The sequence below is a fragment of the Thamnophis elegans genome, chromosome 2 (genome assembly GCF_009769535.1).
Source record: "Thamnophis elegans isolate rThaEle1 chromosome 2, rThaEle1.pri, whole genome shotgun sequence".
Classification (NCBI taxonomy): Eukaryota; Metazoa; Chordata; class Lepidosauria; order Squamata; family Colubridae; genus Thamnophis; species Thamnophis elegans.
In genome coordinates, this window is record NC_045542.1 from 45377928 (window position 1) to 45402920 (window position 24993).

General features: G+C 43.2%; 1 protein-coding gene across 6 annotated transcripts in view; it reads left to right on the forward strand.

Annotated features, from left to right (window-relative positions):
• The window catches only part of BAHCC1 (BAH domain and coiled-coil containing 1), a 133056-nt gene that overhangs the window by 64136 nt on the left and 43927 nt on the right, over positions 1-24993 (forward strand). For 5 of the 6 annotated variants that reach the window (XM_032209182.1, XM_032209183.1, XM_032209179.1 and 2 more), the window contains 3 exons: positions 17501-17680; positions 21500-21622; positions 22034-23716. In XM_032209182.1, coding sequence (XP_032065073.1) covers positions 17501-17680; positions 21500-21622; positions 22034-23716 — 1986 coding nt within the window. The remainder of the gene's footprint in view (positions 1-17500; positions 17681-21499; positions 21623-22033; positions 23717-24993) is intronic. The other variant, XM_032209184.1, reaches the window with a different exon arrangement.

A 24993-nucleotide genomic window follows, 5' to 3' on the forward strand; every position in this document is an offset into this window, starting at 1 on the left:
CATCTGACAAAAACCCCAAGCCAGAGAAGAAGAGGGGGCATAATTGGACAGTTAGTGTTTATATTGTATTCAAGTATTTTCTCACAGTGCCAGGTATATAAACACAGAAGGGTCTCATTGGAAAGCAATTGGGAGAGCAGGTTGGTGCCTGGGGAATCTTTATGGCTTGTTTGTTTTGGAAAGGTAGAAATTTCTCACATGCCTTTGAAGGCAGGAAATGGGCTGCACAATCCAATGCTGGGCACATAGCACAGCTGGCTGGTGATGTATCTGCCGAGAGTTTGGGCATCCTAATGCTGAGCTATGCCAAGGATACATAATGCAAGCTGGATGGCTTTTAACAAGTCTCGTTTGCCAAGAAATGAAGCTTAGAGCCATGCCCTACTTCTGGGATAGTAGTTCCCAAGTAATGCTATTGTGGAAAATCAACCAGTTTGTTCCTGTCTGCTTTTCACCTGGTAGTAGGAGGTGTTTTTAATTTTTGTGAGAGCCCACACCATATTACCATTAGCGCTTACCAGTTGAAACTGGTAACGTTCCGTAAAATATTGGTGATCTACTCTTTTGCCCCTACCCTTCATTTAGCAACAGTTGGTCTTCAAAGAATTCATAGATTAATTTTCCAGTGCCTTGGGATCACTTATTTAATTATGCAGCTAATATAAGAACTTGACAGAGGGTGTCAGTCCTTTGAGCCCAAAGTCAGGAATTCTTTATATGGAGCATAGAAAGGAGCAATTTAAATGTATATAAAGCAGATAATGCCTTGGTATTGCAAGTCTGGATAATCACACCCAAATGTGTGTCAGAACCTTGAATTAAAAATGCTAAAGTTGTGAGTTTTAAACACCATAATTACCTCCTTTTCCTTTTTCTTTTTTGGGTTGTATATTAAATGTTTAGGGCAAATGCTGTATTTATTTTTAGACAGTTTTCTGCGAAGGCAAAATATTCCTCCTGGAGAAAAAATGTTTTAAATTACCGGTAATGCCTAAGTTCTCAAATCTCACAACCATCCATGAATCTCTCTTTCAAGAGAACTGTTTCATGGGTTTGACTACAAACTACCCAAAATTTTGCTAGCTGTTCTCCGCCATCATTATAGAAACTGAAAGAAATGAAAAAACACTCCTGTCATGTGATCCTTGACATGGTTTGCTTGTAGTAAGTCATAGTTTAGTCCACCATGGCGTATTGAACTGAGCACAGTTGGCTGGGTTTACACAATATACGAAGCCATAAAGTATGGTTTATTAACCACGGAGGCTGGGTTCACACCCATAGCTTAACGTGATTGGTGAACCTAACTCTAAAGCATTGTGCCCTTGATGGTATTCTAATCTTCCAGTGTATATGCAAATTAAAGAAATACTCAGAGGTACTTTGATGCTGGCTGCCTTTACAAAAGGAAAAGAATTATACTTTATCCATACTCAAAAGCACTTAGGCACTAACCATTCTTAAGATACATTTTTCTGATATATAAAAGCTAATATTCGAACCATGCAGTTGGCTTCAAACTGGCCTCTGTGCTTGCTTGAAAACACAGGGCTGTTTCTCAGGCCTCTTCCTTCCTTAAAATTTCCTCCAAAAAGAATAATTTAATAACTATAACACTAGAGCCAAGTTCTGCCTTCATTACACCCACAAGCACAGAGCTACATAGCCATTCCCTGACTCATTATGGCAGATCTTAGGGGCCAAAGAGTTTGCTCTGAAAGGGAGAAATAGTAGTCCCCTTTCACGTAGGCCCTCATTAAGCAGGCCTGGAGACAGACATGTACTAGTAATTCATTAAAGACCCCTGTGGCAAGTTATTCCTTATTCTGAGCCACTCTTCTCCAAAGAAGCAGGGAGAAAATACTTTCAGTGTACAAAAGGCTGTGGATCTTCTCTAATGATACACACTCTGCATTTGATGTTAGCTGTGAATGGGTCAGTTTGTCTGTCCCCTTTATTGTGTAAAATTGGAGCAATCCAACAGTAGATGAAAAAAAATTCTACTCATTTCACAATAGCAAATACATCACAATTCTCGGCATTTCGCTGAGGACTGTTGAAATATACTTACAATTTATATATTTACAAGAGGTGAGATATATTTAGCCTTCCAGGTTTCTGGCTTCTCATATATACATAACCTGTTCAGTCCTCAGCTCTATACCTCTGTTGTTTAGCAGCATTATTTAAATGTAGACCCCCTCGTTCCATTGTTCGTACTATGTATAAATGTTATATTGCAATAATTTATAATTGGATGCACTTCTGGTTTTGGGTTCATGGACAGGCTTTTAGATGGATAGTTTGTTCATTGTGAGGACGCATAAGAGATACGCAAGGACACATAATTTCTTTGAGGCAACAATGTGCACTAAATATGATTGTGAGCCGCCTACAGTTATCTCTGGGGAGATGGGTGGCATATAAATTTAAATACTTAAATGCATTAAATAATAAATAGTGAAGAGCCTCATATGAGCTGGGTAGGCCCCAAAAATTTTTCCAAGAAAAATGTATGAAATAACTGTGTATTTGAAAAAGTGGGATATGTTTTTAATCTCTAAGCACAGAAGCCATGGGAAATACTTCCATTGTTCACAGACTGTTAGAAATAAAATATTAAATTTGAGGGGCGGGAAAGATATTGAATAACTTAATATATTAAAATGTCTAGGAATCCATGGCAACTCTTCTTCTCTCTCTCAGTTGATAGAAAATCCCAGCTTTAGAAATTCTGGTCAGGATTGCAACAGATTGACCATATGACTAGGATAGCTCTTAGTCTGAAGTATGACCATTGAAGGACCTAGTTGGTTGTTTTTACTTGTGTCTAATCAGTCTTGAATGGAGCAATAAGGTTTTGGAGGCAGTGGAAAAAGGTGGTGAGGAAAAATCATTGGCATAAACAAGCTATCACTGGATGAACTCTGAGTGAACAAAAAACAACAACAAACAGCTATCATCCAGCAGAAAACCAGCAGAAAACCAGCAACCTGGGACAAAATGGCCACATAAGCCAGTTATCAGTTGTGGGAAGGGAGAGAATGGACTAGGGGTAATAGCCAAATGAAGCTGAGGGCAAACACTAGATCTAAAGTAAACATTTCAGATCATCCACTCTCAAGAGCTCTGGAGCTTCACAATATGGATAGCTGCAATGTGCTGGAGGTCAGTAGAGAACTATATTATCCATTCTTGCCCTTAAGAAGTGGTAGTAACCCCTTCTGGGGACCTGAAGAGGGTGGATACAGGGTGGATCTGCCCTGAAACTCCAAGTATAGGCTAAGAAGGAGTCTTCACAATTGAACCCAGGACTGAAGATTCTTTTTGAGCCTGTTCTAGATCTTGCATCTTTTCCCAGCAAAGCTGTGTAGGGCTAGGCTTATCTCTTAAGAATTTAACTTCCTTCTCCAGCCACTAAAACCAGATGAGGAGCTGCAAAGGTCTCCCCTCTTCTCCCAAGACTCAGGTTGGGTGAGATCTCTTACCCAGCTATGCCAATTACGCCTTGCACAACTTCTGATCTGTATCCTGGACTATGCTACTATGGATTCCAACCACTTCTCTTTTCTTCCAATATTGGACCAGGAATGGAGTGGGAAAAGGTCAAGCAGCTTCAGGGGACTGATTCTTATCAGTGGGGTGCATAAAAGTGGCCCCAAAGCTGGAAGCAATTATTAACTGCCCTTTTTGTCATCACGATTGCTGAAAATGATGCTGTTTCTTATTATTTTGTGGTGGTGACATATGAAAACTATAATGTAAAAATGAACAATTTGTCTCCTCTCCTTTACAGTATATTCATCTTGGCTCTGTTTACACATTGCAGTGTCTCCGCCCTCCTCCCTGACCTGCATCGCACCCACACCTATCTTTTGAGGTTGTGGAATTCAGAGCATGCAGGGACACGCATGTTGCACCTGTCTGCAACCCTTTAAACAAAACATGACTTTTCCTGGGGTTGCATAACAGCTGCAGAGAGGAAGCCACAAGAGCTTAAGAAGTTACAGACAAGTGCTACACAAGCACCTCCTTTACACTCCAAAGTCCCCTTTTGCCTTCATATCCAATATCTCCCTTCTTTTATTCAGTTTTGAGATTTCAGCTTCTTTTTCAGGTCACAGCTGGTTTGGAATGCAAACTTCATGGAGTTTTGCCAGATCCATCACATTGAACCTGCAGATCCACTGTGATGTCTCAAGCCAGTGTAAACGTTTTGAATCGTCTTTAAAAGATTTGCTTAGCACTTTTGAATATGAATGAAGCTATGGAACCTTCGCTGTTTATAGCCACTCCATTTTGCATTTTGGTGAACAAATAAACAAATTGTTCCTCCTAGTGTTTAATTTGTTTAGAGAGACATGAGTTGTGTATGTGTACATGGAAGTACGAAATAACAGATGAAAACGTGTAATGTAAAACAGGAAGGTTATAGTTAAAGTAATAAAAAAAACTTACAATTCCCCCCCCCCATCCCTTTATAGCAGTAGCACTTAGACTTATACCCCACTTCACAGTGCTTTACAGCTCCCTCTAAGCGGTTTACAGAGGCAGCATATTTTCCCCAACAATCTGGATCCTCATTTTACCCACCTTGGAAGGATGGAAGGCTGACTCAACCTTCAGCCTGGTGAGATTCAATCTGCCAAACTGCTGGCAGCCGGGTATCAGCAGAAGTAGCCTGCAATGCTGCACTTCAACCATTGCGCCACTGCAGCTCCTTTATAGTATATTCTTCCTGATTTTGTTTACATATTGCAATGTTGCTCCCCCCAACCATCTCTCAGTCCAACACACCTCATAGGGTTGTTGTTATGGGAGAAATAGGAGAAGGGAATACTATGGATGTTGATTGCCTTGAGTTACTTAGAAAGTTATAAAGGCAGGGTAAAAATCAAATACATAAATATGTTGTAAATACTTTGTAGTTTTGTAGACGAATGGCTTTTTGGGTTATCTGAAATCAGCAGTTGAGTTTTAACTGTTCAGATCCATATAATATCGGTAGAGCAAAATTTCTTTTTCCTTTTCTGCCCGAATTGTTTTATCACTCAAAGGTTGGACCAATGAAAGATGTACATCACCTATTTGGTATTTCCGTTTCATAATACTTTTTGCCGGGTGTTCTCAAATTAGAGCTTTTCTAGGCTACATAGGCATCCCGAACTCATCCTGCTTCTTCCATACACAGTAACCCAATCCAGATACCGTGAGTCCGGTTCTCTACTACCTTGCTTTTGTAAAGGAGATGGGCTCGGAACTAAAAAAAAAAAAACGGATCGTGGATAGGTTGGTGCCCAGAAAAATAAGCTGTGCAGCCTGATGGGTCTGGAGAACAATGGTTGTTTACTGTGGCAACAGCAATCAAGGCCAGCTCTGTGGAGAATATGTGGCCTATGCTGCTTCAGCTGATGATCTTGGGACGGATTTAGTTGCTTGGGTAAAATGGGGCCAACCTGGATTTAGCCCCTTGTTCACTAATTGCAGTGGTGGTATCACTTCTGAAATTACATTAGGGTTGCCAAATACCAGTTTCAAACTAAACAGGACTCTGGAACAACAATATCTGCAATTGTAGACATCCTGAAGTTTTGTTGTGTGTGCATGTGTGTTTGTGTATAAATGGGGTAAAGAGTTATGGGGATGTAGTACCTTTAAAATAAGGGAATCTGGCTGCCAGGGGCTTCAACAGCCTGTGGCCAATTAAAGAGCTTTCTCTGAGTATTGATGCGAATGAATCTCTGCCCTTTCACACACAATGGATAAGTTATTTGATGAAAGGAATGTTGACTCTCAGAATGGGGCTTTGTAGTGTCATTTTCTCACCCAAAGCTACAGATGTTTTTCATACTCACCTACTTAACATTCCTCATATTTTCCACACTGGGGGATGTACCAAATCAAGAAGGAGGAGTTGTGTGGCTTTGGACTGGAAGAATACTTCAGCCTCATGTCTTGGGGGGATGGGCGGGATGGAACCAGAAGGTCCATCTTAACTTTGAAATTCAGGGAAATGGAAAGCAGCCAGTGGGTAAAATCTAGGAGTAGAAATAAGTATCCAACTAGTATCCCATCTGGAGCTGGTTGCTTTAGTTTAACTATAATTGACTTGAGGCAATGCTGATTCACAACGGGAAATTGTTAGGTGTGGTTAGCCTAACGCATGCATTGCAAACCAGCGAAGCAGGCCAGACATAGGCCTTGGTAAGCTGGGTAGCTAAGGCTTTTACAAAGACAAAATGTATCTGGGAGCAAGCTGTCTTCCTTGACCTCTAGCTACAAAGTGTAGTTAGTTGTCTGAACCAGCTTCTGCTTGGGAGAGGGTGTTCTGTTCTTTTGCTCAGTTGAATTTGACACCTCTCTTAATTTTAAGAGAAACACTCCCTGTTAGTATTTATTCCACAAAGCTGCTCCCAGTTTGACCATTGGACAGATACTGGCACTTGGTTGTATTCCATTTACTGTACATGTCTCCCCCTCTCAATTTGCAAACCTCCAGGGTCAAAAGATTTTCTACAATTTATGGTAGTAAAAACTGTCTCTCCTATAACAGAAATCAGTCTTGTATCTTTGTGAATTTAATTAAATCTTGGGTGGGGTCTCTTTCTCTCATCCAAAGAAAGAGAAGTGCTTTTTGCTTCTAGTATATAGAAACTGTCTACATGCCGGTCAGACTCCGGGGCTCACATTAAAGTCTTTTCAGGTCCTTTTAAAAGAAAATTTGAATTCCCTCTCCCAAAGCTGAGCTAGGTCCCACATTTAGTGTTATTCAGGCACCTTTTTTGGCAGCACACCTTGTTCACATCACGCGGCATGAAATGGCCAGTGTTGTCTTGCTATGAAGAGTTTGGAGTACAATTAAGCCAAGTGGAAAAGGAGGAGGGTGGTAACCTTGGGAATCTGAGGAGGGGGTCATGCACACTCCTAAGGGATCGCAAGATTTGTTTAGTTGTAATTTAGCACAGTAATCCAACCATTGTGGTTTATTAAACATTAGTCTATAGCTTACTGTAACTTTCTCCAGCTTGTTGCTCAGCTGCAATTCCCTGATTACATCAGCCAAATTGAGAAAGGCTGGCTTAGTACAAGGTGACTTATTCAGCCCTTCATGGCTTAATGCTGAGGGTGAACCATCTTGAAAGTTGGTTTTATTATATTATTGGTGGTTGCACCTCTTCTTGAATTCTTTGTTTTTCCTTTTGTTTGGCCATCTGCTATGATTTGGAGTAAGTAACCTTTGTAATAACCAGGGGTACTTCTTAGCTTGGGGATCTGCCTGCAATATCAGAATTCAAAAGTACAAATATCAAGTAAAAAATAAAGTGATCCATTGATTTATGGGACATAGAAAAAGCTTTGCTATACAATAGTCCTTGTTTAGCAGCTGTCGTACAGTAATTGTTCTCAGTTAATACCAAGCCTACAAACTTTGTGGATCTGTAAAGCAAAGGAAAACTGAAGTAACAGTATAAACACAGTTTATCTTAGTGAACGCTTCACTTATCACCCAAGTTGCTGGACCTAATTGTGGTTGCTAAATGAGGAGTACCTGTAAACATACATTTGTCATTATTATTTTTCTTCATCATTAAATAATCATAATAGTTGTAACTATAGAGGTCAACCTACATACTACTTTAATAAGGTAACTACCCATTGCCATTTCCCCCTCAAAATTATGTTCAGTACATTGGATTTTATCCATATTGTGCAGTGTAGGGAGATATTAATTCTCCTCTTACAATTGCAACCCCAGCAATTTAGTATGTCAAAAAGTGATCTGTTCAGTGCAAACTGCATTGTTTAATGGAAACTGCACGCACACATCTTAAATTGAGATTACAACATATTGTGGAGCAAAAACATTCCCTAAGGTTCTGTTACACTTACTTTTACACTAAAAAGGTTGGTGGGGAGGGGAAATCGGCAAAAATTGTGGCTTTCCAATTGATGCTAAGCAATTCCCAGCAGAACCAGCAATGTGGGATGAGGCTGGGAGTTTTAACAGTACGAGGGTTCTTCATCCTTGCTTTGAAATAATGTGTAGTTTGACCCTAGTATTGGAGTTGGAGTTTTCAGACCAGCTGGAGCCCTTCCACTTCTCAGCTTGGACATTGAATACTGTGCATTAAAGAGGAGGAAAATGCACCAAGGTGGACAGAATGTTGCACACAATTGCATCGCCTTCTACGCAGCTATTGGTTTAAATATTCACACTGACATTATGGAAGAGATTATAGTAATTCCTGCCCAGTGGGGAAAGAAGGAAATAGATATTTCTTCTTTTTTAAGGTGGGAATTCCCATTTTCTGCTACTTGTTGAAGAACCAGGAAAACAGTGCAACTCAGCTCTTCCACAGACTGCTGTATGGCATTGCTCCCAGTTCTAATGGTTTGCTTGCTAAGAATTTGGGGGCTTGGTTTGCTACTATGAGGATTTCATTAGGCCAAGATTATTAATTTTCCTCCTTCCGATGGCCAGAGATGAGTGAAACCTCCTGTAGAGAGGAATCCACAAAGATCTGTTTCCCGGAACCCACAAGAGAGTTTGGAAGCAATGGGAAGCCATGGGAAATGGTTGCTCTCTCAGCCTTTCTTGTATAGTTAAAGGCGGGTTTCTTTCATAGACATCTTTCTCTTTGACTGTGTTATCCACAGCTTGTAATAAATCCATTACGTAAAGCACAGTGAATTTAGTAGGACCTAAACCTAAACTCTACAGTATGTGATACAGGCAAACTTTACAGTCAACGATTGCCATGTATAATGTCCTCATTGTTAACCGACTGGTGCTTCTCTTCTTAAAGTACTGAATCCCAGAACAGTTTGGAATGTAAACAATTAGCAATTGACACTCGGTGTAGGAAAAAATGGGACATTTGTACTTGAGCCTCAGCAAGCCAACCCAACCAGATATTTTATCTTTTAAGACTTTGAAATGTATATATATTAATGGAGAGGTTCTCCATTCACTCCATCACTACTCATGCATGGTGGTACCATTAGGGACATAGAATTTCCAGTAGAGGCTTTACACGTGCCTCTTTACGTGTCCTTCTTCATAGATCTTTTTCAGGCATGAATGGATACAAGGCGTTGTCTTCATTTATGGAACTTTTGTGTTTTGGTGTTGCTGCTTCTCTTATCAGCCTCATCCTTCCTTGAGACAGTGGAGTTTTGAAAACTTGGAGTTTCAAATATAAAAAATAAGGCAAAGGGTTCTTCTGCGTGGCCCACTAACCACCCACGAGAGACAAGTTCCTTACAGTTCTCTTTGTAACTTTTCAAAAGTGGTTTGCCATTGTCTCCTTCCTTAGGACTGAGAGAAAGTGACTGGTCTAAAGTCCCACAGTTGGTTTTGTACCCAAGGAAGGACTAGAACTCCCAGTCTCTCAGTTTCTATTGATGCCTTAACCACTACAACAAAGTTGCTCTCGTCTGCTGCAGATTACTGTTACTAAAGGGAGTTGTTTCTTACTCTACTGCTACCTATAATGTGGATAGGACTAGAACTAGGACTAAGAGCTGTGATATTACAGTGGTTAGAATGCAGTATTGCAGGCTAACTCTGCATTCCATTGCCAGGAGTTCGATCCTGACCAGCTCAAGATTGACTTAGCCTTCCATCCTTCTGAGGTCAGTATAATCAGGTCCCAGATTGTTGGGAACGATATGCTGACCCTGTAAAGTACTTAGAGAATGCTGTAAGGTAAAGGTAAAGGTTCCCCTTGCACATATGTGCTAGTCGTTCTCGAACTCTAGGGGGCAGTGCTCATCTCCATTTCAAAGCCGAAAAACCAGCACTGTCTGAAGACGTCTCCATGGTCATGTGGCCGGCATGAATAAATGCCGAAGGTGCACGGAACACTGTTACCATCCCACCAACGGTGGTTCCTATTTTTCTACTAGCATTTTTACATGCTTTTCAAACTGCTAGGTTGGCAGAAGCTGGGACAAGTAATGGGAGCTCACTCCGTTACGCGACCCTAGGGATTCAAACCACCGAACTGCCGAGCTTTCTAATCGACAAGCTCAGCGTGTTAGCCAGTGAGCCACTGTGTCCCAGAGAAGGCTGTAAAGCACTATAATATGGTATATAAGTCTAAGTGCTATTGCTAGGACTATTCTTCTGCTTCATTACTAATGCCCCACTGGGACCCTAAGAGTGGTCAGCATTTTTTATGCCAATAAACTTTCCCGCTCAAACTCAATAGTTATTATGAATACACAAACGTATCAGGGGGATGGAGCTACCCAAATCTGGATTTCAGTTTATGAGTGTGAGAGGCTCAGCACTAAGGATGCAGTTTGAGAAGGGAGTGGGAAGTTGGCGAGGGGCTGATCAGCTGCAGAGTCAGGGGAGCAGGAGCTGCCAGCATTTTGTGACTCACAGGCTGGGAAACGCTGGCAAGCGTGAGAGAGACGAGGCACGGGGCTCTGTTCTCAGGGAGATGCAAGCCAAAAGGCTGCACACGGGCTTCTCAAATAGGCTTGGTCTGGAAACGGCAACTGTTCCCCTCCTTCCTATTTATCCCGTCTCCTTGGCAGATTAGCGTGAAAGGGCAACTGTTCTGCCCCCAAGATGGCATCAGGATTTGTGAGGCCTAATGCAAGGGGAAGGATTATTTTCAGCAACACAGCCTGGTCTGCAAGTATTATCAGTATGCCACACAGCTGGATGAGGTGAGGGGAGGGGGGGGGCAAGAAGAACAGCACGGAAAGAGTAACTGCTGCAGCTGTCTGAAGCAGCACTGGCCAGTTGGAGAAAAACCTGTGGGCTGTGTGGAATGTTGTGTGGTCCGAGACTGGGGAGCCGAGTGGGTGGGCAAGCTCTGATTGCATGACAGCCAATTACCTGATTGGACATCAGGACTGCAAACAGAGCTGATTTTTGAAGAGGAGGATGCAAAAAATATTCTCTGTAGCCAGAGGATGGGGGAAGGCTTTTGATCTGCTGTTTGTTACATCATTACTCTAGATGCCAGGTAGACTGTAAGGAAAGAAGATTTCGGCTCTGCTGAACTTGAATCTGCAATTTGGCTGTAGTTCCATAAACTGGCATTTTCCCCTAAATCATATGTAAAAGCATGTCTCCCTCTCTATACAGTACATTTACTGGTGTTTGGCCTTCAGGTGGAATAAGTCTGGTGCTGTAGATTTTAATTTATAGCCTTTTTTTTTTTAGCTATGTTCCTTCCTACGCTAGATGTTGAATTTGGAATAGCTATCCTTTGTCACTCCTGTTTTACAGAATGTTTTCCTGAAGTTATAATCAAATCAAATCTATTCTATCTCTGGAAACTGCAAAAACCCACTTTTACTTGGGAAAAACCACCAAGATATAATATATCCCCAGATAAAAATTTTCTCCGTGATATTTCTCTATTTTTTTAAGAGCCAGGGTGTTGACAGTACAGTAAGATATGCCTATCCTCTGTATGACATACTTTCATTATTACCTTTCTATGGATGGCATTTTATCTGTTTGACTTTCTAAAATATATTTTTGGTTATATATATATATATATATATATATATATATATATATATATATATATATATATATATATATATATATATATAAATTTATATGTATATAAATTTATATGTATAGATATATTTCATATCTGTACAAAGAAAATCAGGTTTTTCTATTTTTCTTTTTTTTTTGCACCCTTCCCCCCTCTTGATCTTTCTTCTTTTTCAAATCTTATTTTCTTGTCTGTTTATATTTTGACCTTGTGTTTTTGAAAATCAATAGTTTTTTATATAACTTTATTGATTTTTCTAAAAAAAACAAAGTTAAAAGATAAACAAATAGACATAGAAAATTAGAAAAAGATTCAGGAAATAATAAAAGTGCAGAGAAGGAAATAGAAGGGGGGAAAGAGAAAGAATGACTTCTGATTTTCTTTGGTACAGCTACAAATATATACATCAGGCTTACTCCAAAGTAAACGTATGTCTCTATTATTTCAAATAATCCTAATTAATACTAATCATTTCTCCATGAAGATCTAGTCATTTACATCTTCTGGGCACCCACCAGAATTGTGTCATTAGTCTAACACTAGTTATGGATGTTTCTGTATGAAAATTGCTCATTTTCATCCCATTCTATGATCCTTAATAGGTATCACACACATAAGCTTCATAAATAAGGGGAGAGGATACAGCCTTCAATCACCTCTCTGCCAACCTGGAACAGGTTGTTTGGCGACTTTCTGAGGATTTCTCACCTGTGTATAGTTTTCATATGAAGACAATGAGGAGCTCAGAGTTTCCCTACACTATTGCACAGTTTCTCATGATGACGCAATCAGAAGCTTTTCTATAATCAATGAAGCACATATTGACTTCTTTTTCGTATTTTTTTTGGTATTTTTCTCAATTACCCATCGTGCATTAGTAGTGATGTCTTGTGTTCCTCAGCTTTTTCTAAAGCCAGCTGAAACATCTGGCATCTCTTTTTCCATGGAGGGCTCTCTAACCTGTGTTGGATGTTCCCAGGTATTATTTTGTTAGTGTGTGACATTAAGGCTATTGTAACATAGCTTGCATATCCAGCTTCCTCTCTTTTCTTTGGTAATGGTATGGAGATTGATCTCTTCCAGTCGTTTCATGGTTTGCCAAATTTGCTGCCATAATTTGCTTAGAACTTTACTGATTCTTCTTATAGCTTACCTTATTTCTATAGGTATTCTGTTAATTCCTGTAACCTTCTGACTCAAGTAGAGACTAGTTAAAGGGCCGATCTAACTTTATCTTTTACGATAGTACTAGAGCTACTTGTAAGTAGAGAACATCTTCTAAGTATCATGGATATTGACATCTCTGCTGTATGGAGTTTCAATGTATTCCTTTCATCTTCGTTTGATCTTCTTGGAATTAGTTACTATATGTCCACTGGCATCCCTTAGCATACCAATAGGGAGGCTGAAACCACCTTCTGACTTCAGAGGAATCTTGGAAGACCTTCCTTCTTTTTTCCATGTCTGCCTTTCTCTTCAGTATCTTTTCAGATGTTGTTGTAATACTGCTTTTTGTCTTTCCTAACAGCTTTCTGAAATTCTTCTGTTAAGTTCCTTCCCGAGATCTTGACTTTGGCTTCCTTGCTGCCTAATATGAACACCTCTTTGCTTTAGTTGGGCAGCTGGGATAACCTTCATGCCTTGGTTGACCCTGCTGGGAGCACATACATAGCATACACTCCCAGAATTCAATACTCATCCTACCAAGCAACACATAAATCCTGGCCATGATGAGACACCACAGCAGGACTTGGTGGAGAGGGAGGGATGTGTTTCAGTAAAGAATGTGTATAGTATGTACGAATTAAATAGGGACACAGGTAGTCCTCAACTTATGAGTCATTTAACCTGACCCTTGTAAGATGGCCCTCGGAAGGGATGGTTTATAGCTTGCAAAGTATTACTGACCATTGCAAAATGTTACACTCTCCCTTCCCGCAGTCACAAGACTATATTTTGGGTGCTCATCTACCAGCTCATGTTTACGACTAACTACAGTATCCTGGAGTCGCATGACCATTGTTTTGTGGTGTTTTTTGTTTTTTTTACTGGTTTCTGACAAAAAAACCCCCACCCATTTATAAGAATGGATTCAGACTAACAACCACAGGTTTCATTTAATGACCCTAGAAAAAACATCAAAAACTATGGTCCAGTCATGTGGGTGCCTCAACTTAAGACTTTCATGACTTACAATTGAAATTTACTCCTAGCTGCGGCTGTAAATCGAAGACCATCTATATATAAAATAAAGGAGAGGGAAAGAGAGTCCATTTTCCAAGATTAGCAGCAACATTTTGAAGGAAGAGGGAAGATACTACTACAATGTGTTGTCCCTTAGGAAGGGAAATTTAAATCCTTCTTCTTTTTCCTCTCTTGAATACTCATGGACATCTTCTGCCTTCTGACAAGTTGAATAAGATGTGCCCACTAATCGTAAGGGATCGGCGCCATGTTTAAGGCATATTCTTAAATGGAACGGAGCATGAAATTTCACATAATGCTGCTTGGGAGAAACAAATTTATAAATTTTCAAAGATTGGGAGGTTGTGTTTGGCACTTAAAAAGACTAGTTCCTTTCTTGTACCATTAAAATTCTACTATTAATTATTTCATTACTTTCTGATAACCCAGCATTGCCCAGGTATTTTTTTATAGGGGGAAATGCTGCAACATACACACCCACAGCTGTTTTTATATAGATAGATTTCAGCCCAATTTTGCAAGGGCATGGTGGGGGAAGTTGGGAGCTTTGTTTTGTCCTAGATCACCAGTAGCTGAGGTGGGATTGGAACCAAAATGTAGTGGAGGTGCAGTTACGTTGCTTTTGTTTGAGCAGAGGTGTGCAAGGAAGCCAGCTCCGTTATCCCAATGGTTATTGGACCACTTGAAAAATAAGAGCCTATGTACAGACAACATATCTGAAAGAAACTAAACTCTCTGTATGTATGTCAGAGAGAAAATACTATGTTTCAAGGAGCAAACTAGATTTGGGAATGTATGGCAGATTGAATTTCATGGGATGGGATATAAAGGGGTCAACTGTGTCCAGAGCAGAGCTTCCTCTAAGCTAGGGAAGCAGATGTACAAGTCATGATATATTCTCGGCAGCCATTGGTTTGACATTGGCGAGGGGTGTTGGAGACAGCAACCCTTGGCTGATGAGGGTGGCAGCTAATTGTTTTATATACTTTTTTGCATGTTTAAGCTCTCCAGAGGAGAAAAAATGAGGCTACCTATTTTAACTCAACCAAAAATTTAATTGTTGTATAAAGTGCGCATTTTTAATAAAAATATTAAATTTTCAAATCGCTGAACTGCCAACCTTCCGATCGACAAGCTCAGCATCTGAGCCACTGCGTCCCTTTTCTCTGCTTAGCCGTTTGTAAAAACCTATCCCGCTAAAGTGTTGTCTTTGACAGTGAGCAGAAGACTAAGTCCTCCATGCCAGCGTGCACAACAGCCTCTGCACTCAAGCCACAGCTTAGAGGAAACATTGCTGCAAAGATAAAACCCAATGAGGTTGCTTTGTAAAACAAGTCAGTATAGGAATTATAAGGTCATAAGGGAATGTACAGGTTAGGCAGATAGGGAGAGAGAAGTAGGCATGACGGAGAGAGGGACCCTGGGATGAAGGAGGCCTGCTGTATGTTCTTTTGAGGTTGTAAAGATCTCAGATCTGAATGCTCATTGACAAAGGCTGGTTGTTGCAAGAGAAGAAATCCTACAGCTTCAAAGGAATCCTCTTGATTCTCACTATCCCTTTCCTTGCCTGTGGTGATGAGCTGTAGAAACACCAGCCTGGGCATACATGGAGCCGTCCAGATTTGACTTGACCACTTCATAGTGTCCAGAAAGGGACTTTCCTAGCTAATGCCTAAGTTCCCATCTCCATCCCAGCTGTGGGGAGTGTCCTTGGCCAGTGCTGTGTAAACCACATCCCCATACTCATCATTGAGGCATCCCAATGGGATTAGCTAGGGAGCGTGGGCTGGCTTAAAGTGAGAACTTCCTGCTTCTTAGTTGGATGCTTCATCAAACACTCACCCACGTCAAATACCTAGGGATCATGACTAAAAATCCAGGCCTATTGCCCATAGATAGTACAGGGCTTTATTAGCAGCCTCTCATATAATCACAAGGATAGTGTTCCCCCCCCTTTTTTTAGCAGGGTCACACATTTTTAACAACAGTGTGAAAAGTAGAAATTTGGGGTTGTGCCCAACTTGTAAAGAACATTGTTTGTTGTGTTGATGCTGAAGCCATACCATGTTTTCCCGAAAATAAGACAGGATCTTATTTTCTTTTTACCCCCGAAGTAAGCACTTGGCCTTATTTTCGGGGAGGTCTTAATATTTTTGAGGTGCAGGAGGCAGTGAGCATAGTCACCTCATGGCAGTTGCTATGTTGCAATATTTTTTGGGGGGGAGGGCTTATTTTAGCGCATGCACTCAAAAGTCTGATTGGGCTTATTGTCCTGGGGAGGTCTTATTTTCAGGGAAACAGGGTAGAAACAATATCAAACTTAAGACATACCCATTCACACTTAATGCATATTTTGGTACTTGTGGGTCTGGACAGTATTTAACCTACTAAGGCACATTCGAAGTGAAGCAAACTTAGAAGAATTGGGAAAGGTTTCCCCTCCAATCGTTGTTATATTGTACACGGCAGATATAACAGTGATCAATTGGTACTGGAGTCCCTGATGACATCTGTAAATTATGGATATTTCTTAGTTTGTGTTTGTTCTGACAATCACAAATTGGGGGAAAAACCCTTTCATAAGCAGTCTACTTGTATGAGTAAAGTAATACAGGTGTATATCACGTCACCTGCACTCTTGCATGAACTGCATTCACTTCCCCGAAGGTACTAGCCAATCTCACATGAGTTCAGTGTTCCCAAATTACATTACTCCCGGAAGAATGCATTTCTTTGCACAGCAATAGTGTTGCAACCTCCACTGTCTTTCAGAATTAATTGTTAGGTGTCTCTTTAATATGTCCAAAGGATTGCTGTATTGGGGAAGTGCGTTAGGATGCATAAGCGATTGAAACAATAACTCTGGAATCAGGCAAAGGAAGAAGACCTTTTGTCTTTAAGTGAAGAATTTCAGTGATTCAAAACATTGAAGGATGGGATCCCCTCCCATTACTCCATTTTTCTGAGACATGTATGTGACGTCGAATTTCTATATCACAGCTTTGTGGGGTTTTTTTGCATTTATGTTTATGCTGCACTTGTAATTTTTGAATATATCCTGTGGAGAACGTGGTTCCCTCTAATTCATTTTCCCATGATTATTATCCCCCCCCTACCATTCTGGAATGGCAGTGGAAGAACGTGTGCATGGATTGTTCTCATTAGCTCGCCCTCCAGGACTCGTGCATTCGTGTTGAAACGCCTGGTGTTGAGTTGAAGTGTGATTGCTGACAAGGTTGCAGGCGGGTATTCCAATGGATTCTTTGCTTCTTGTTCACATTTTCGTCTCAGTGTACATGTGTACAATCGCTTGTTTTCTGATAAGTATGTATGATGTACAGACAGCTATTGGTAGAAAACAACACATACACTACTGCTTTAATGATGTAGCATACTTGGAAGATTTAGCCAGCTTGAGACTCCAAGAGGTCTTCTGTGGGCACTAACATTAATGCCAACTCTTTTCCCCAAAGCCAACAGCAACTGGATAATATTGTGCCCATCAGAGCTGCCAGATTGAGTGGCAAACTGTTTATGCATCTAGAGACTCTGTGTCAGGGCATGTGGGAGGACTATGCTTCTGCTGAGCGTATTTCCCCCCCCCCTCTCCTGCAAACCCAGTGCCTGAAACGAACAGAGTTTTTGATCAATTGAAATCAGCTACTTCTCAGCAAAAGTATCGAGCGTGCACAATTATGGGGAGGTTGCTGAGCATCATCTGTCCATCTGTACCCTGACACGGTCTTTCCTTCTTTGTGCACCAGCAGGAAGTGGGTTGATGGGAAACTCACCTGCCTCATCCTTTATGGGCAGCTTCCTAAGCAGCAGTTTGGGCTCAGCAGCACCTCCGCATCCTACGGGACCGACATCATCCCCATCTGAACCTGCCTTCCATGGCCCCCACTCCGGCACCTCTCAGATTTGGTTCTCACATTCACATGAAGGTAAGGAGAGTTGGTGGAGGCACTTGGGTGCGGCGGCATAGTTTCTAAATAAGGATGTTTCTTAGAAGTGTCCTTTAATAGGCAGATGGGTAGAGTATGGAAGTGCGAGATCTTCAGATGCCTGATATTGCAGATATATCCACGTCACTGGCACAGTCTAAAAATTGTCAAATCCACTATTTCCCCCCCAATATTCTGTACAGGTAGAATAATAGAAGACATATAGCCCCGATCTGCAGTGGCAGAGGAGATCTCATTAATTTGCCCATACAAGTATAGTTCCCCATTGTTCTACAGTTTTCTTAGAAAAAAAGGACTGTGCAGACAGGAGAATTCAGGTGTAAGAATTCTCAGTTGCTTGGCGTTCTGGCTGTTGTTAGATAGCAAGAAGAAGATACAATGGGATGCAGGAAGGCTGTGGATTGAAGTAGAAATAAAAGTGATTTGACAAATGAGCACCCTGAGGCATTTTGATATGGTAGATGGTTAGGAGACCCTCTGATTTTTGGAGTCCCTTTTTTCCATCCCCAGCCCCCCTGACCACGTCACGCAGGAAACAGCTCCATTTAACTTCACACAGCCTAGAGTTAGAGCTGTTTTTTTCCTGATTTATGCTGGTTAGCACACTGCAGAGAGGGAAGGGGGTCGGTTGGCAAGGGAATCCAGGGAATTACCTGCAGTTTCTCCTTTTCTGTTTTGGCTTGAGGGACCCTGAAAGTATTTCAGAAAAGTTCTCTCTTCTCTTTCCTGTTTCTTAGAGGACCCTTGGGCCAAGTGTTTGGACTTGGAGAATGAATGTGCAGCAGGTCTGGTCTATGCAATAGATAGATGGATGCCTTGTCCCCCAATCCCCATGCTGTTGCTAGCCCTCACTCCCCCCCTCCCCTTGGACCTTCCTGTGGTTGTTCTGGGCCTGAACTCCCTTTCCACAGTTCAGCCAATGTTCTTCAGGCTGTCTCCAAATGCAGTTACACTGTCACATCACTCGCTGCCTTTCAGTGGAACTTACAAAGTTCTCTCCGTATGCTTTAGCCTCAATCCTAAGATCGCCTGCCTCGCTCCCTCCCCACTCTTATCCTTTGGGCTCCCAAGCCACTGCTCTTCCTAATCGCCCCAATCCCACTCCAATCCCCCCCCCCGGTCCCACCTTTCCCGCTGTGCTGAGCTGGTGGCCACAAACTACTTTTAGTTTCTTTAATGCACTTGTGCTTTCTCTCCCCTGCAGCGGCGGCCTCTTGTCGTGCCCTTCCCCCAGCGTTTTTTCCTTCTTGCAAGATGCAGAAAGTTAAAGTGTGAGCGGCAAGGTGCTGCTGGCACCGTGCCCTGGCAGCCAGCCCGACTGCTAGCTTGAACGGCTGCCAGCTAGCTTCCGGCATGTCGGGTCTGTTGGGGGCGGGGTGCAGGCAATGCTGTCTGCGTGATGCTGACGGGCAGCCGGTCTAACTGGGGTGCAGCAGCAGAGCTGCTAGCTATGGGGAGCAGCCTGCTTGTTGGGGAGATCAGTCTGGCAGGCCAGGGGCAGGGAAGGCTGCCTTCCATCCTGCTGTGAAGGAACCATTGAAAAAGAGGATTCCACAGGATAGTTTGGGAAGAACTTCTAGGAGGGAAGGAAGGAAGGAAGGACATAACATACTTGGCTTGATGTTACTATCCTCATGGCCATTGTTTGGCCTTTAGCCTGGGAAGCTCTGAGTCATGATGGGGGCGGGGGGGGGAGCTGTTCCTCTGGGTTCAGCTACAGGATAATAGCTCTGAGAGGCTGAGGATCTTGCTCACTTTCTGATTGCTCATCCATGCAATTCACCTTTTTTGTGTTGAGGATGTAGGTGAATGTACACGCCTATGCGAGCTTGCACACCTGGATACACTTGGTACAGGCTTCATTTTTTTGTACACGCTTCATACTATGAGAAAGATGAGGCGATGTCTTTTTAATATAGTTCAATGTCTTTAAAAAGTAATACTAATAGTGTGGTATTCTCCAAAGGAATGAAACAAACAAACAAACAAACAAACAAACAAGCAAGCAACAGTTTTCTTGGGGAATTGAATATTAGTAATATTTCTGTTAATATTTTACTAATCTCAGTCAACTTTTATTTTTTTTGTTGTTTTTTTAAGCCAATCCTGTCATTTGGTATCTTTTTAAAATATTCAGCAAAAGAGGTAATTTCATTTTTTGAACTGATATAACAGCAACCCTTTCCCTATTCTTTTGTTTGCAGGGGTTGTTGTTGTATTCTTGTTCCTTTTTAAAACGAGCCTTGCTGTGCGGATTTTTGCTCTACCAGGCAAATCAGTAATTCCCCTCCTTTTTCAAACTGGAGGGATGAAGCTGACTTGCCCCTTTTGCTGAAGCAACTACCTGAACTTGCTCAGGATGTCTCTGGAACGGCTGAGCGGTCTCAGTCCCTTTACACACAATACACATAACACTGGAGTGACACTTCACTAGTGCAGTTGCAGCTCGCTGCCATCTTGATTTTTGTCCCCCCTCCCCCTCCACCCTGGACAGCCCTGATGAAAAGCTTCTTTTTGAGACTACAGTGGGCAATTTTAGTAATAGCCCTTAGCATTAGCAATAGCACTTAGATTTATATACAGCTTTTCAGTGCTTTACAGCACTCTGTAAGCGGTTTACAGATCCAGCATATTGCGCCCCCTCTCCCTCTTACAATCTGGGTCCTCATTTTACCGACCTCAGAAGGATGGAAGGCTGAGTCAACCTTGAGCCAGCCAGAATCGAACTGCTGAACTGCAGATATCTGGCAGTCAGCAGAAGCAGCTTGCAGTACTGCATTCTGACCACTGGGCCACTACAGCTCTGTATAATACCTATCTTAGTGGGGTGGGGGGTAAGCTTTTCCTTTTATTTCTACAAATAAAAACTTTACTGACATTTGATTTAAAACCTAGAACTAGATTGTAGGAAGCCAAGAAGATGGACTATAGTAAGGGAAGTGGTGTCAGTGGTTTTGTGGATTTAATGTGTTTTCTGCTAGAGTGCCCAGGCATGGAATAAGATTATATGAGCCAGATTCTTTTCACTTAATACTTTAAGCAAAGAGCTACATTTCCGGGATATGTCATGAACCCAGAGCAGCAGTTGCAATGGCTAGATTAGGATCTTCGGTCCTTTTATCACCCCTTGTTCTTTGCTTGTGATGCTCTTCGCCCTCATCTGCATACCCTTGCTAATAAGGCTGTTCTCACTTCAATCCTTCTTCCCGACGCATTAAAAGGTTATTTCAGAATGTGATGTTTTCAAGAACAGCAAACTGATGCGAATATATGCCTAAGCATAATGTTAGTTTGTTTGCAGAGTTTTAGTCACCTGGGCGCGGAATTGTGATACATTTAGGCATAATAGCCCCAGCCTCGTTAGCCTACGTTTTTTTCCTTCATAATTTTCTACGGACTCCTGGCACTGGGCTTTATAAAGAAGCCAGAGATCAATATCCATCAAGAGTTTCTTATGATCAGGAGAATAGTGTGTTTTGCTCCCTCCGTGTGTAGCTGTTTTTCCAGGCGTCCTTCTTTTGCCAGATGTGTTTTGTGAGATTCTTCTGCTAAACTAGTACCAGAGAGTTTTCTGGTTCAGTACCAACCCTTTTAGCTGTGGTCCATCCCATAGCCGGCTACTGCCTAGCAGTGCTTAATATAGCCCAAATAATAATCTGACAAAAGACTTTGAATTTGCCCCAGCAATCCTCTTTCAACCTATGCATAGAGACAGATCAAACTAAGGCCCAGTAACTTGGCTTTGTGACTGTTGTGTTGTGACATGGGCCTGTCATTCCTCAATGCCTCTTGTTTTAGCTCCAGGTTACCCGAGGTTCTCTGGGAGCTTAGCATCCACTTTTCTTCCCATGAGCCACTTGGATCACCATGGAAACAACAATGTCCTGTATGGCCAGCATCGTTTTTATGAAAGCCAGAAAGGCAAGTATTGGGTTTGACTATGTGGTATGTCTGACTCTGCCTCAAGGGACAGGGGAAGCATGGTGTAATTGTTATCTTACCAAGGACACAGATTTAGTGGGCAGCTGCAAAGGGAAGGTAGAGGAAAGGAGGAAAATGGACTTTTCTGGAACTGAAGTGTATCTGATAGCCAGCTTCAACTCCACTAAGTCTTGCAGGTGGGCACCAGGCATTTAGCTAGGTCGGCTGCTGCTTTGTAAGCGTGCCTCTGCAAACCAGGGAGCTTTTATTTCCAGCATTCCTTAGTGCCACAAGGCATGGGCACTTAGAACTGCTAGGCTATTCTTAGGAGTGTGATTGTTGCACATTGTGATCTAGGCCACATTGTTGTCGGTGGCAGTCTTTTCTTAATCTCTTCCCTTCTTTCTGTAGATAATTTCTACCTGCGGAACCTTCCAGCTCAACCTACACTGCTTTCAACCAATCACAATTTCCCCAGCATTGCCCGGGCAGCCCCTGGACATCCGATTGGCTCCTGCAGCCGGGACCGGGAAGCTGGACATGGGCAGAAGTGCCACAAAGACTATGAGCGCTGTGCAGTGTCGAAGGAGAAAGGCACCAAGGGTGAGAGCAAGGAGCGAGCAGCTGAAGAGGAGGCCAAGGAGCGGCACAAGCTGGTGATGCCCATGACACCAGAAATCAACTGCAAGGAAGGGACTCTCCAGCGGGGTTCTTGTGACAACCGGCCCAAATATTTGCCCTCATGCCTGCTGAGCTCCAAGGTACTGAATGGTGACTCGGGCAAAGCCGTCCTCCCCAGTTGTGGCGGAGGCCTTCTACCACGCCATGCTGTTGCCCAGAGCCGTTGTGCCAAGGACCTTGGCCACCATGAGCCTCCTCAGTCCTACAGTGAGTGCCTGGAGCGAAGACAAATGTTGCACCACTCGGTCTCCTACACTGTCCCATCCAGTCTGCCCACTGGGCCCCCTGCCCTGAGCACGACAACGGGCAGCTTTCCCTGCCTGCAGCTTCATTCCAGCCCAGATGGAATGTGTCCCCTGCAGGACAAGGCCAGCCGGGAGCTACGGATTAGCGGAGCCACTTTTGTGCCTTCGGTAGGCCACCTGACTGACAAGAGTCGCTCCTTTCAGGTCCCTTCGGAGCCCTGCGAGGGCAAAGAGCGCCCCCACGAGATGGGCCCGGAGCACCCCGCCACCTATGGGCACCATCATTTCTCTCACTTCAAAGCTGAGGGCAAAGTGGAGCGGAGGCTGGACTGGCCCCAAAATACCAACGCCCGCCTGAAAGGGCTGGAGTACCTGAATAGCACTGGTCCTGACAGCCATTTTGGCAGCTTGCCCCACCAACCTAAGGGCGGGCATTTTGAGATGATACCACCTCAAGACTGCACCCGGCCTAACTCCCAAGAGACGCTGTGCAAACTCAGCCAGTCCTGCTGCACTTTAGACAAGGCCCCTAAGGAGCCGCCAGTTTCCAGCACCCAGAAAGTGGCTCGCATCCGCCACCAGCAGCATTTGCAGACCGAAATGGAGCAGGCAGGCGCTCACGCAGAATCCAAGCGCAAATCCATGGAGCTCGGCTCTCTGGGCTACAGTGGGCCCCACTTGCCACCATGGCCAGTCCAGGGCCAGGGCCCTCCTTTGTCCATGGCAGAGGAGAGAAAAGGCTCTTACTTGGACCCGTTTAGCAGCAGCCTCCAGCAGGCTGCCCTCATGACCCAGGGCTCTGTGCTCACACAGGAAATGCAGACTCCTCCTGACGAAGTGTCAGCCATGAAAAACCTGCTCAAATACAGCAACCAAGCACTTATTGTGGGCCAGAAGGCTCCTTATGTGGGGCTGGGCAGCCTCAAGGGCAGCTGTGCCCATCAGGATGGGGGCAAACATTTGGGGACCAAAGGACAGCAGGATCTGGAACGCTCAGACTGTGCCCGCAGCAGAGACCATGACCTCAGCCATGGGGATGGGGAGGTGCGTCAGCCTCCAGTGGGCATTGCTGTGGCTGTGGCTCGTCAAAAGGACACCTTAAGTCGGCCAGAGCCAGCCTATGGATCTAGCTCCAGTCGGCAGAGCCGGACTGCCATGGGCCTCAAAGGTAACAAACATTAGAGAATAAAATAATAGGCAGTTGATGTTTTACAAACTATGTGATTTGTGGGGCGGGGAGGGGGCATAAGCACATAAATTGTGCTTCCTCTCATAATTCTATCACTGCTCTCTGCTACAGGAGATACAAGCATTGGCCTAAGCGTAAGTACCATTAGTGCTCTGTGGTTTGTATGATTAAAGAGGGATCCTCTCTTCTGCCTTGTACATTAAAGGGCCGGGGTGGGTGGGGGTGTTAGCCTTGGGAGATTGGGAAGTAGGGAATAGGAGACTTATCAGGGAGGGAGACTAGGCAGTGGTGTGGCCCATTTGATTCAAGAAGCCCCTTTTGTATGAACATACAAAACGGGCTTCAGCCTGAAGCCAAATATTAAATAGATTTAGCTCCTCATTCATAGCCTTCCACTTTGGAAATCAAAACCTCCAGCACTTGAATTTAGCTAAAGACTTTTAAGGAAGTTAGGTCCTGGACTATATCTTCACTCTAGATCCATCATGGCGAACCTATGGCACGCGTGCCCAAAAGGGCACGCGGAGCCATGTTGCCTGGCACGCCCGGTGTCTCCCATTCCTCTTCCAGGTTTCTGGTATGCATGCGCGTGACAATTTTTCATTTCGGTAAGCCGCCTGGAGTCCTCCGGGATTGGGCGGCCTATAAATTCAATAAATGAAATGAAAATCAGCTGGCTTTTGTGCGTGTGGCAGTGCCAGAAACTGGAAGAGCTGATCTTCCGTCTTTTCAGCGTGAACATGCACGCCAGCCAGCTGATCATTGCACACGGATGGGTCCCAGTAACTGGAAGACTAGCTGGCCAGTGCGCATGTGCGCGCCGGAAATTGGGAGTTCATTTTCCAGAACGTGCCTGCCACCTCTGACAACTCCTCTTCTGGATTGCAACCCCAACGAGTGTGCACACATTCCATTTTTGGCACTCGGTGCCGAAAAGGTTCACCATTACTGCTCTAGATGGAAATCCCATCTAGATGCAGAATGGACAGGAGTGTGAAAGGGGACTATTTTCAAGTCCATCTTTTTCCTCTTTTCCTGGGTTTTGTTGGCAGCTCTTCTAGGTAAACCAGACCAGGAGGACTAGAACTACGTTTATTGAGACAGGTTGTAATAATAGAATTGCAAGTGTTGATGGTGCTGTGCTTCCCCTTCTTATACGTCAGTGAATCTAGAGGAGTGTCTGCCGGAGCCACTTCTGGATATTATTATTTTTTTCTTAGAGCTCAAAACATGTTTTATCCCCTTTGATTGGGTAA